This window comes from Elephantulus edwardii, unplaced genomic scaffold (genome assembly GCF_000299155.1).
Source record: "Elephantulus edwardii isolate Elephantulus edwardi_28Jun2011 unplaced genomic scaffold, EleEdw1.0 scaffold00239, whole genome shotgun sequence".
Lineage (NCBI taxonomy): Eukaryota > Metazoa > Chordata > Mammalia > Macroscelidea > Macroscelididae > Elephantulus > Elephantulus edwardii.
In genome coordinates, this window is record NW_006399989.1 from 4,186,565 (window position 1) to 4,199,196 (window position 12,632).

General features: G+C 43.2%; 1 protein-coding gene across 1 annotated transcript; it reads right to left on the bottom strand.

The window, feature by feature from the left end:
- Positions 1-1,276: 1,276 nt before the first annotated feature.
- On the bottom strand, positions 1,277-7,808 carry CFP (complement factor properdin). Its single transcript, XM_006898917.1, has 9 exons — positions 7,733-7,808; positions 7,498-7,648; positions 4,774-4,949; positions 4,092-4,262; positions 3,759-3,950; positions 3,391-3,564; positions 2,957-3,148; positions 2,701-2,812; positions 1,277-1,442 (listed from the first exon to the last, which is right to left on the bottom strand). The coding sequence occupies exons 1-9, from the start codon at positions 7,806-7,808 to the stop codon at positions 1,277-1,279; spliced, it is 1,410 nt and encodes a 469-aa protein (XP_006898979.1).
- Positions 7,809-12,632: the final 4,824 nt, after the last annotated feature.

Genomic DNA, 12,632 nt, shown 5'->3' on the forward strand with positions numbered 1-12,632 from the left:
GCCTGCAGACCTTCATGGTTCCTCTGGTTCCAAATAAAGTTCCTTAGGAATGTATCTGTAGATTGTGCCTCTTCCTAAGGGACTCATTCCCAAAAATTATGGCCCCAGGACCATCTCCTTTTTCTAGATAGAATAACTTCCAGAAGTTAAATTTTCATAGATTGTTTTATATAGGAATGAGGATGTTCCCCAAGAATGTCTCAACACTCTTGAGGCAGAGGTAAGATGAATGTGTGCTGTCTTCATCTTTTCCAGTAGGAAAAGGTGTACATAGGGCACTCGTAGCTAGTAAATGTTAAATGAATGAGCCAATGCTAAGTGAGTGTGTGTGAGTTTGTATGGGAAGCTTCTCCTGAAAGATGCTGACTCCAAATTTCTCTGTTCCCGCTCTAGTTCAGATTACATCAAGCCCCTAACCTCAACTCCCACATTGTAGGGTTATTTGCTGCTAATTTTAACAATGGAACTAGGAAACTGCAAGTTGCTGTTATTAAGTGGGTGGGTTATAGGCATTTGGGCAGTGGGGCACAGTGCTTCCATAACTTCTATTGCCCTTTAAGACCTGGATCAACACTGGAAAATGCCAGTCCAGACTCTGGTGAGTGGTAACCTAAAGATTGCTTCAGGGGTTAGGGAGACAGTAACTGACAAGCACACTGGTGCTTGCTAGGGTGAGCAACCAATCAGGGTGAGCAGAAAATCCATAATATGGAGTTCTGCAGAGGTATATGCTGAGTGGCCCAGGGTACTGGGGTATAGGGCACTGGAGGGACTGACAGCAGCAGTTGGTGTTTGGAGCTGGACTGACACTGTCCTGGAGAGGACAAAACCAGGTTGCTCCTTGGAAGCAAAAAGTTTGAAACTCCATCTCACAAACTTTGGGCATGTTGACAGGAGGGACCAGTCCTTGGAGAAGGACTTCATGGAAAGGTAGAGGGTCAGAGCAGGAGAGGAAGATCCTGGGGGGCACGTGTGTCTAAGACAGTGAGACTGGCTCAGGATAGGGAAAGGTTCAGAGCTGTTGTTCATAGAGACACTATGAGTCACTGTCGACTCTACATCACATAATAACAGCTGCTAAACTGCAGCCACAATGGAAAATAGTATTTGTCACAACAGGTTGCCGTCTGTGACTTTGTCCTAGAAGATGCTATTGCCCCATTCCTAGGGAAGTAAATGGAGATATTTTCCCTCTTCAGGTAACCTTTGAAGAAGTCAAAGAGCCTGGTTTATTGAGGTCTTGGAGATCACAGAGTCAGAGTTGAAGGAAGAGTTGTTACAGCTTCCTGTTCTCAGGGTCTTTGCAGGCAGGTGCATGTAGACATGGCCGCTTCTCCTCCACCACCAGTTTCTGTCCCTGCAGCTCCTCACACAGTGGCTGCATTGTTCCCCAGAAAGTCACATTCTTCTCACCCTGACCTTCTACCATGGAAACAGTGGGCCTAGGGTGATGTGGGGATAGGGAACACATGAGAACTCAGGGAAGGCAAAAGTACATTCAACAAACTTGTACTGTGAATTGTGCACATTGTTACATTTTAGATGTGAGATAACAGGCAATTTATAGCCCCTTGTCCCTTCGTTTCTCTCATTTACAAAATTTAAAAAACAGTAATATTATCAACCACTTCTTTAGGTTGGGTAAAGTGTTCAGAGAAGTGCCTGGTACATAGTAAGTGTTCAATAAATGCTGATAATTGTTACTTGTAGACACGAGATACCCTCTCTTATTTCCAAAGCCAAATGATCTATCCTGACATTTAAGTCTTTATTGTTGAGCTTGAAGTCCTGTCCCTCTACCTCTCCCTTACTTTATCTAGTCTCAGTCCCATATCTAGAAAGGTCTTTGCCTGAGTTATTTTTCCCATTGACATATCTTCCACTCACTTCTACCCTGATTCTTTCAATCCTCCATTCACTCCTTCAGTCAGTCAAATCTCCTGTGCCTTATTCAATACCCCTAACTCATCTTCAGGACACTCTAAATTTCATAGCTGAGTAACCACTTCCCAAATGTCAGGCCTTCCACAAGCTGGGGGCAGCCCATTTAATCTAGTAGCTTGATGTATATAGAAATAAGGAAGAGATGAATGAATAAGTGTTTTAACTCTGTCTAACACTCTAGACCATTCTGGTCACAGGGAAATGCTTTGGGTGACCTGTGTTTAGAATTACACTCACCTAGTGTTGATTCTGAGAAAGCCTTTCTTTACTCTTATCTGCTATAGAAGGCCCCATCAGCTGTCTGGACACAAGTTGAGATGACAGTTCCTTTTTTAAGCACTAATTTCCCCTCATATGCCATCTGTCAGGAGATTATCCACTCAGGATCATTTGGGGAATCCATAGAATCTGGTACTGTGTGTCTGCCAAATGTTGCCTAATAGGCCTTGTAGGGAGGCCTGAGTAACTGAATGAGTAAATCAAAGGACAGATAACAGAGATAAGAGGCAATGCACACATGAAGGATTTCATGAAATGGTAGAATGGCTGAGTGATTGAGAGATTACTAATTCTTCCCCAATATCTTTTTTCTCAATTTCTTTAGTTTTTGCCCCACCAAGGCCGGCACCTTAGACCTTAGTGATGGAAACCCTGATTGGGGGCAAGTGACTCCCTGACTCTAACTGCTGATGTATCCTAACTCCATTGTAAGTGTGCTCTGCCTCACTTATACATTATAAGTGTGCTTTCACTCACGAGAATTTGGGGAATGGAGCTACACAGAGGCGTTGGCGGGCACGGGTGGGGTTGGGTCCACAAGGAGGCATGCACAGGCCCCAGGTACTCCATTCCAGCCACGAGCCTTTCCCTGGAATGAGGGGAGATCACAGAATCAGAGTTAGAGGTTTCAGTGATGAGACGGGCTGCAGGGATATGGGGTCCAAGGCAAAGAGTCAAAGAATCCTTGTTCCAGGATGGTGGTCCTGCCCTCACAGCCTGTTAAGGTACTCACAGCGGCACTGATGGACATTATAGCAGTGTCGGATATCTTGCTGTTTCCCAGCACACCGCTGTCCATCAAACTTGCGGCCCTTGCAGTCCCTTGAGCGTGTTTGCTGCCCTGGGATTTCTTCACAGTTGATAAACTTCAGGTTTCGGCGGGAACAAGTGCTCCACTCCCCCCAGGGCTCCCATTCTCCATCCACTGGGAAGATGGGGACCACAGGGGGCTCAGATCAAAGAAGGGAGTCGGACAGTGTGTTTAGAAGAAAAGATATGAAGGTGGAAAGGAGGGGGCAATCAGATCAGATGTGGGAATATGGGATGAGAGGCAGGACCAAAGTCTCAGGTACAGAGGTGGAGGAACAAGGCATCATCAGCAGAAACCAGGTGGCAAAAGTGGGCAGGGGTGCATAGGTATGGAAATAATGCATCTGTGGTACTAACCAGGGCAAGGCACAGCCATGTTGCAAATGTGAGTCCGGGTAGAGTCACCAACACAAAAGGGTCCTCCATGCTGGGGCAGAGGGTTATTGCATGTCCGCTCTTCCATAGTCTGGCCAAGGCCACAGGTCACAGGGCAGGGGCTCACAGGGCCCCATGGTCCCCAGCCCCCAGCTACTGTTGAAGGGAAAAGAAAATGAGGAGAAAAGGCACCTCAAACCATTCATCCCCCTCAACCCCTGAACTCTCAAGGCAGAATGCCCCCAAATAAGAAGCTCCATGCTTACATGATCTGAGATTACTATAATTTGAAATGAAATAGTATCTGTATCTTGAATCAAGAGACCTGCTGGCAGAGTATCAAAGCATACCTGGACAGGGTGGAAGACCAGCACAACCCCGCTGCTCATAGGTGGCCCCTGAGCAGGGCTTCCCAGGAGGCTTTGTAGAGGGCTCAGGTGCAGAACAGGTACGACTTCGTCTCTCCACAGGAAGATGGGATCCACCATGACAGGAGCCTGAACAGGGACTCCAGGGGCCCCAGGTAGCCCAGGTCCCATGTACTGTGATAGGAAGACAGACATAGGAGGTGACAAGTGCAGTTGTGCATAATCAAGTCCTCCCAAGCCGGAAGTTTCTTACTGTAACTCCACTAGTTTACTCTAGGTAGGCCCCTTCAGTGCTCTGTGGCTGCTCTTACTCACTAGGGCAGATTTGCTGGGTGTCACAGATCTCCGATTCACGTACTTCTCCTGGACAGTGGCCCCCACATTTGGGGGAAGGATTGTCACATGCTCGCTGACGAATTCGAGTCCCTTTGGAGCATGTGATAGAGCAGGGTCCCCAGGGCTCCCAGTCAGACCAGCCACCCATCTCTGTTGAGGAGAAGAGAGTGGACAGGACAGAGGTGGGGTATCTTTCAGGCTTTCTTGCTTCCTCATGTGCCTTACATCTGGTTTATAGTATATCTCACCCCACATCCTCTGCCTCTCCACCTGTTTCATCATCATTGTTTAGACTATTTAAGTAGCCTTTGCATCAATCTGCTTGTTCCTCACCACCTACCCTATGTTCCCCTCACAAAAGTAATAGAGATCCTATAACAATCCAAATAATATTACATCTCTCCTTTGCTCACATCGTAATAATTTAGGGTAAAAGACAAAGTCCTCACCATGGTACTGATATCCTACATTACTATGCTTCTATTGTTTCTCAGACCTCACCTCTCATCACTTTCTTCCTTATTCCCTCTGTTCCACATTGTTGTTCTCCTTTTGTTGAGCCTCACAAACATCAAGAACAATCCCACCCTCAGGATTTTGCACTGATTGTTCCATAGACTGGGTAAAAGGATTGCTTGCTCACTTTGCTGATTCTACTTACCAGGACAGCATGGCAGATCTTCACAGGCCTGTAGTTGCCACTCAAGAGTCCCTGGTTCCACCTTCTCAGAACACTGTCTGCCACGGCCTATACAACGGCGGTACCTCAGCTGGGAACCCTCAGAGCAGGTCACTGAACAGGGGGCCCACATGGACCATGGAGACCATCGTGCAGACCTGTGGAAATGAGCATATGCACCTTCTACTGGTGCGAGCTAAGCTGATGCAGTGAAAGTGGCAAGAAAGGCATGTGGCATTGTAGTGGTATATAGAAAGCATAAACATGTGTGGAATGGATAAGAATATCTGTGTCTTAGGGATGTTAGGGGATTGTATAAGAACTGTGTATACAGTAAGTGTATAATAAATGTCATTTATTTTCACAGTCAGAGACCTAGGGCCATTCTTGGAAGTACCTAAGGACAGTGCTAAGCATATAGTAAGCAAATGTAAGGACTAGAGGCCTAGGACTGCAGTCAGAAGCTCACTGGGCCACACCATAGGCAAACAGTAGAGGTTTAACAGAAGTCATCATTCTGATTAAGAACGTAGAGCCTCTACTTCAGAAATAATACTCCAGATCTACCCCCAATCACGCACTGTAGAGTACTGGGTGGGTATGCTATTAATGCAAAACAGTTGTCAACTACTGACAGGGCTTCTCTCAAAAATCCCCAAGGTAGTCACATTCACAGAGTATCTGGATATATACCTAGTATTTAGAAAATACATATGGCATATAGTAAGAGCTCAATAAATAAAAATTGGCATCATGATTAGGAGACAGAATCTATCCACAGAAATCCTCATGGTACCCCTACAATCTGCAATGTATCTAGTACATAGGACATGCTTAATTCAAGGTGTCATCACTCCTTTTCAATATTATATTGAAATCCTAGTCAGAGCAATAAGGAAAGAAAGAGAAATAAAATGCATCTAAATTAACAAATATATTATCCTTTGTATGTAAAATAGTAAAGATTCAGCAAGAAAATTACTGGAACTAATTGGAAAATTTAGAAAAGTGTCAGGGTCAACATAACAACATACAGGATCAACATATAAAACTCAGTTGGTTTCCTCTACATTACTGAAGGAACAGGGAAACAATGCCATTTACAATAACTCAAATCTCATTGCCACTGAGTCAGAACTGACTCACAGCTGACCCTTTAGTGGAATTCTGAATCTATATATAACATGGGAAGTGGTTGTCCATCTTTCCCTCACAGAACTGCTGGTAGACTGGAATAGCCAGAGAGACTCAGCCTTTGAGTTAACCACAATTCACTACAAACCAAGTCATCACTCCTATTCACAAATTCCTTTGTACAACAGACACATGGAAGATTAAATACTTATCAATAAATATAACCAGAGACAAAAGATCTATACAAAGAAAACTATAAAATATTACTTTAAGAAACCAAGGTTGATCTATACTAATGGAAGACTATTTCATATTTATGAATAGGAACACTTAACATTATGAAAGTGACAATACTACCAAAATCAGTATACAGATGTAATGCAAAACACTGTACAATATGGATGAATGTAAAGGACATTATGATGAGTGAAATACACCAGTCACAAAGGGATAAATATTGTATTAGTCCCCTGTTATATAAAGTTAAGAAAAGGTTCCTATGCAGAAATAAAAATTCTTCGATAATTATTAGGAATGAGAGGAGAGAAAAAAGGTAAATGGATAATAGGTGGGTTTTATAGGCAAAATATACATTAAGGGGATGACTGGCACAGAGTTGTTGTATATTATTGAGTTGGAACTGACTCATGGCTGATCTGCCAGTGGGTTTTCAGAGGCAGTAAATCACATGGGAGGAAATTTCCCGTCTTTCTTCCATGGAGCTGCTGGTGGATTCAAACTGTGTGTCATTGGGCTGGCAGCACAACACCTTACCACTAAACCATCAGAGCTCCCTGATTAGCTCAGTATCACTACAGAAAAGGGAGGTATGGGAAAGTGCATAAGAGGGAAGATGACAGTTACAAAGTGGGTATTACAATTTTCCATGAAACAAAATATGTATGAATGGTTGAATAGAAAACCAATTTGCTCTGTAAATTTTCACTTAAACTATACACACACACACACACATTTGGTGGGGTTTTTTTTTAAATTAAGGGTTTGAAGTTACCCTGGGAATTCAACAAACTCTCCTATGCTTACTGCTGTTGCATTGATTCCAACTCACCCATCCCTGAGTTTCCAAGGCTGTTAATCTTACTGGGAGCAGACTGTCTCATCTTACTCCCATGGATCAACTAGTAGATTTGAGCAGTTAATCACAATAAGGGCTCAATAAATAGCACTATTATCACAATTAGGGGATCAAAGGTACCTTCAGAAATATACGCTGCCTCACTCTTCGGTGTCTCCAGGATGTCGGAAGTAATAACTATATGTGAGCTATGGCAGTGATTCTCAATCAGAAGGGGTTTATCGGTCAAGGGGCATTTGGCAGTATCTGGAAACTGCCTGGCAAGTATGGTTATTGACATCTAGTGGACAGAAGACAATCTGTATGGTCCTGTTCTGACCCAAAATGCCAATGATGAGAAACTCTGAGCTACGATCACTACCCAACCTTTAAATTTATCCTTGGAAATCCCAGAGAAGAAAGAGTATAATGACGGGCCACCCCTCTGACAGTCTTTTCTGCCTCATTATGCTACCCTGCCCCAGGGCCCTCCTAACCTGCATGATTGACAGAGCCCACTGTCTGGATCCTGGAAGGCATAGGCAACATTTAGACAGCAGTCATCAGCACTAACACCTCCCCCCAGCAGGTCCTTGCACCTGCCAGAGGATTCTTCATACTGAGTGAAGCAGAGTACAGGGTCCGAGCCTATGACAGAGCCAGAGTGGAGTATGGTCAGAGATATGATGAGCCTAGGAATTCCTGGCGGTCAGTTAACCCTCACCCATTTACCTGTGGCTGGCAGGGTGAACAGCAGCAGCAGCAGCAATGGCATCAGTAACCCAGAGGACTGTACTTTGATAGGCATATTGAGCACTATGCTGTTAGAGGAGACCTGCCTTTATCTGTGTTAGCCTGACTGCTGTAGTCATCAAGGAAAGGGGAACAAGGACATAAGAGGAACTGGAAGAGCAGGAAGGGTGTTGTGCAGACTTTCAGCTCTGACTTCTCCCCTATTCTCTGCCTGATCCTTTTCCTCTACTCTCCTACTCTACTTCCTGAGTCATTTTCAGTCATATTTCATTTGTTATAATATCCTTAGCACTCCCTGCCTAGCAACCCTTCAATGCTCAATCAATGTTCCTTGGACAAATTAATAAGGAGAAACAGAGTATAGAAATTTGGAGCATGACAAAGTTTCTAGCTGTGTGACCTTGGGGAAATTAGTTAAAACCGAGCCTCAGTTTCCCTATTTGCAAATGTATAATCTGTACCACAATTACAGAGTAAGTGTCACTGGTTGCTTCATCCTGACTTTTCTTTCCTGGCACTTCTATTTCCTGATGCAATAGTTGTGGTGTGGAGGTCAACACAAGGGAAGTGAGAAAAGGAAGTAGCAAGCCTTTGGAGAGAGGAATTCAGAGGGTATTTATTGCTTCAGGGGCCCAAATGGAGTTGCCTTCAGGGCCTGAAAAATGGGTGATTAGTAGAGAATAAAACTTATATTTAAGCCAAATAAACTTGGGCAAGTAACACTCCTATGTCTAAACCTCAGTTCTCTCCTCTGTAAAAGGTGCACCCTCTATCATAGGGTTTGTTGAAGGACTGAGAGTTAAGAGTTTTTAAAAGTGCTTAAAGCAGTGTCTGACATATAGAAGTGCTCTTTCTGTTAAAGAAATTTATTTAACAAACATGAGCACCTACAGGGTGTCAAAGAAGCCCTGGTGGAGTGGTATATAACATATAGGATTATTAACTAAAAGGCTAACCATGTGAATCCACCAGCTGTTCCTCTGGAGAAAGATGGACAATATCCTCTCGTAAAGATGTATAGCATCAGAAATCTGATGGAAAGTCTCTGAATCACAATCAACTTGACACCAGTAAGTCTTGGGATTTTTGTTGTTGTTGTTATGTGCCGTCAAGTCACCTGAAACCTATAGTGACCCTATGTACATCAACTCTGAACCCTGCTCTATCCTGAGCCAACCTTTTTGTCCCTAACACACCTATTCCCATTACCCTAGTCATTGAATCAATCCATCTCATTGAGGGTCTTCCTCTCTTGTGCTGTCCCTGCACCCTCCCAAGCATGATGTCCCTCTCCAAGGACTGGTCCCTCCTTGCAACATGCTCAAATTATGTCAGACAGAGCTTCAGAACCCTTGCCTCCAAAGAGCAGTCTGGTTTCACCTTACCCAGGGCAAACCCGTTTGTTCTCTTAGCACTCTTCTCCAGCATCACAGCTCAAAGGCATCAATTTTCCTTCTATCATCCCTAGTCATTGTCCAGCTTTAGACAGAGCAGAGGACAAGGAAAAAATAATCCTGGTCCTCAAAGAATTTACTATTCTAAAAGGAGACATATAATATGTCAGCTCTCTCACAGAGACCTTCCAACTACTCTTCTATGGGGTGGGCCAAGACACATATGCCAAGGGCAGGTAGCAATACAATCTATTGGTTACATCTATAGTTGGAGAGATGTCTTTCATCTGCTCCTTTCTGTAAAATGCTTGTCTGTCAGATACTGTTCTAAATCTGAGCATTCAAATAAAGATAAGACTAGGAAGAAGGATTGGCCATCCACTTCCAAATTAACAGGGCTTCAAAAACCCTATGTACAAGAGAACACACTTAGACTAGCAGATGTGGCAACTGAGGCTGAGCCCTCAAATATGGAAACACAGAGGAGGAGGAACAGTTGTAACCAGACACTACTGATTGGAACATGGAAAGTGAGAAACATGAATACAGGAAAATTATACATTGTTAAGAAGGAAATGGAGCGCATAAATATTGATATACTAGGAATTGGGAAAATGAGATGGCTTGGCATGGGACAGTATGAATCAGATGATCATAGGACCTACTATGTCAGTGATGAAAAGGTGAGAAAAAATGGGGTTGCTTTCACAGATCATTTCTAGATCCATCCTGAAATACAATATTGTGAGTGACAAGGAAATATCCATACACATACAAAGAAGCCAAGTGAATACCATTATCATTCAAATATATGCATCAACAACTAGAGCCAAAGAGGAGGAAATATATTTCTACCAACTTTTGCAGTCAGAAATTGATCGAATATGCAATCAAAATGCATTAATAATAATGGATGACTGGAATGCAAAAGTTGGGAACAGGAAAGAAGGAGTTGGAAAATACGGACTTGGTGACAGAAATGAGGTTGGAGATAGAATCATCACACAATTTATTCATCACAAACATATTTTATATGAAACACAAATGTTGAATATACACAGGGACCTCACCAGATGGTCTACACAGGAGTCAGATTGTTTACATCTGGACAAGAATCACCAGAGAAACTCAGTATCAGTTGTGAAAACTAGGCCAGGTGCTGATTGTGAAATAGGCCAACTACTCATATGCAAGTTCAACCTGAAGTTAAAGAAAGTTAAATCCACAGGAACCAACATTTGACCTTAAGTCTATCCCACTCCAACTTCAAAACCATCTCAGGAACAGGTTTGGGGCCCTGAACACCAATGAGTGAAGACTAAATGAGCTGTGGGAGGATAACAAGAATATCATTCATGAAGAATGCAAAAGGTCGTTACAAAGGCAGAGAAGGAAGAAAGACCAAGATAGATGCCAGACAAGACTGAATATTGCACTAGAGCGCCGAGAAGCCAAAACAAAGGGAAGAAATCAAGAAATTAAGAAGCTGAATAGAAGATTTCAGAGGTCAGCACAGGAAGAAAAAATAAAGTATTATAATGACATATGCAAAGAGTCAGAAAATCAAAAGGGCAGAACTCACTCAGCATTTCTTAAGCTGAAGGAATTGAAGAACAAATTCAAGCCTCAAGTTGCAATACTTATGGCTGCCCTGGATGCATTCACCAAATTGTGCTAAGAAATCTGGAGGACAACCACCTGGCTAACTGACTGGAATATATCTATATTTGTTCCCATCCCAAAGAAATGTGACCTGATGGCTTGCATAAATTATCAAACAATATCATTAATATCACATGCAAATAATATTCTGCTGAAAATAATCCAAAAATAACTGGAACAGCACATTAACAGAGAACTGCCAGATGTGCAGCCTGGGTTTAGAAGAGGCTGATGGTAGACGGATATTGGCTAAAAGCAGAGAGTACCAGAGAAATGTCTATCTGTGTTTAATTGACTATGCAAAGACATTTGACTGTGCAGATCACAACAAACTGTGGCTAACTCTGAAGAATGGGAATCCCCCAACATTTGATTGTGCTTATGTAAAACCGGACCAGGAGGCAGTCGTCGGAACAAAACAAGGAAATATCGCATGGTTCAAAATTGGGAAGGGTGTATGCCAGGGATGTGTCCTATCTCCATACCTTTTCAATCCATATGCAGAATAGATCATCTGGGAGTCTGGACTCTATAAGGAGGAGTGTAGCATCCGGTTGGAGGAGGACTAATCAACAACATGTGTTTGCAGATGACACAACCCTGCTTGCTGAAACTGAGGAGAACCTGAAGGACTTGTTGCAGAATTTCAAGGACTGCAGCCTTCAATATTGGATTGTAGCTCAACATCAAGAAAACAAAAAATTCTCACTATTAGGCCAGTTGGCAGCATTATGATAGACAGTGAAGAGATTGAGATTGTTAACAGCTTTGGTTTGCTTGGCTCTACAATCAACACTCTTGGTACCAGCAACCAGGAAACCAAAAGATGAATTGCATTGGGAAAGTCTGCTGTCAGGGACCTCTCTAGAGTACTGAAGAGCAACGATGTCAGTCTGAACACTAAGGTGTCCCTGATCCAGGCCATGGTTTTCACAATTACTTGCTGTGCGTCAGAAAGCTGGACAATGACTAGGGATGACAGAAAGAGAATTGTTGCCTCTGAGCTGTGGTGCTGGAGAAGAGCACTGAATACACCATGGACTTCCAGGAGAACAAACAGGTTCACCGTGGAGAGGGTGAAACCAGGCTGCTCCTTGGAGGCAAGGATTCTGAAGCTTCATCTGACATACTTTGGGCATGTTGCAAGGAAGGACCAGTCTTTGGAGAGAGACATCATGCTTGGAAGGGTACAGGGAAAGTGCAAGAGAGGAAGACTCTCAATGAGATGGATTGTTTCAGTGACATAAGGGCAGATGTGTCAGAGACAATAAGGTTAGAATAGGATAGAGCATGTTTCAGGGTACATAGGGTTCCTAGGAGTTGCAGGTAACTTGACAGCACATAACAACCACCACCACCACTCCTCAGGGAGCTCTGGTGGCCAAGTGGTAAGTAATTGCATTGCCAACCCAAAGGCATGTAGTTCAAATTCACCAGCTACTCTGCGGCAAAAAGATGGGCAAACATTTCCTGTGCCATTTACAGCCTCTGAAAACTCACTGGAGAGTCAGCAATGAGTCACTTCAGACTATGGGAAGTCTGAGTGTTTTTTTTAAGTCGCTCTTTAGGTTAGTGGTTCTCAAGCCACTTGTAAGTGCACTTTAGTGTGCATCAGAATTATTTACCTAGACAGCTAAAGTCAGATTTTAGGAGACCATAAAGCAGACTTTTTCTTTTTTTTTTTTAATTTAGGTTGTTTATTTTTCATTTCAATGAACATCTACAGAGATTTTGGGATTCCATTCTTTCATTGTTGCACCCTTCTCCCCGCACAAACCCCTCCCCCCTCCCCCCTTTTGCTCTTCTCCTTGAAAAGCAAAAGA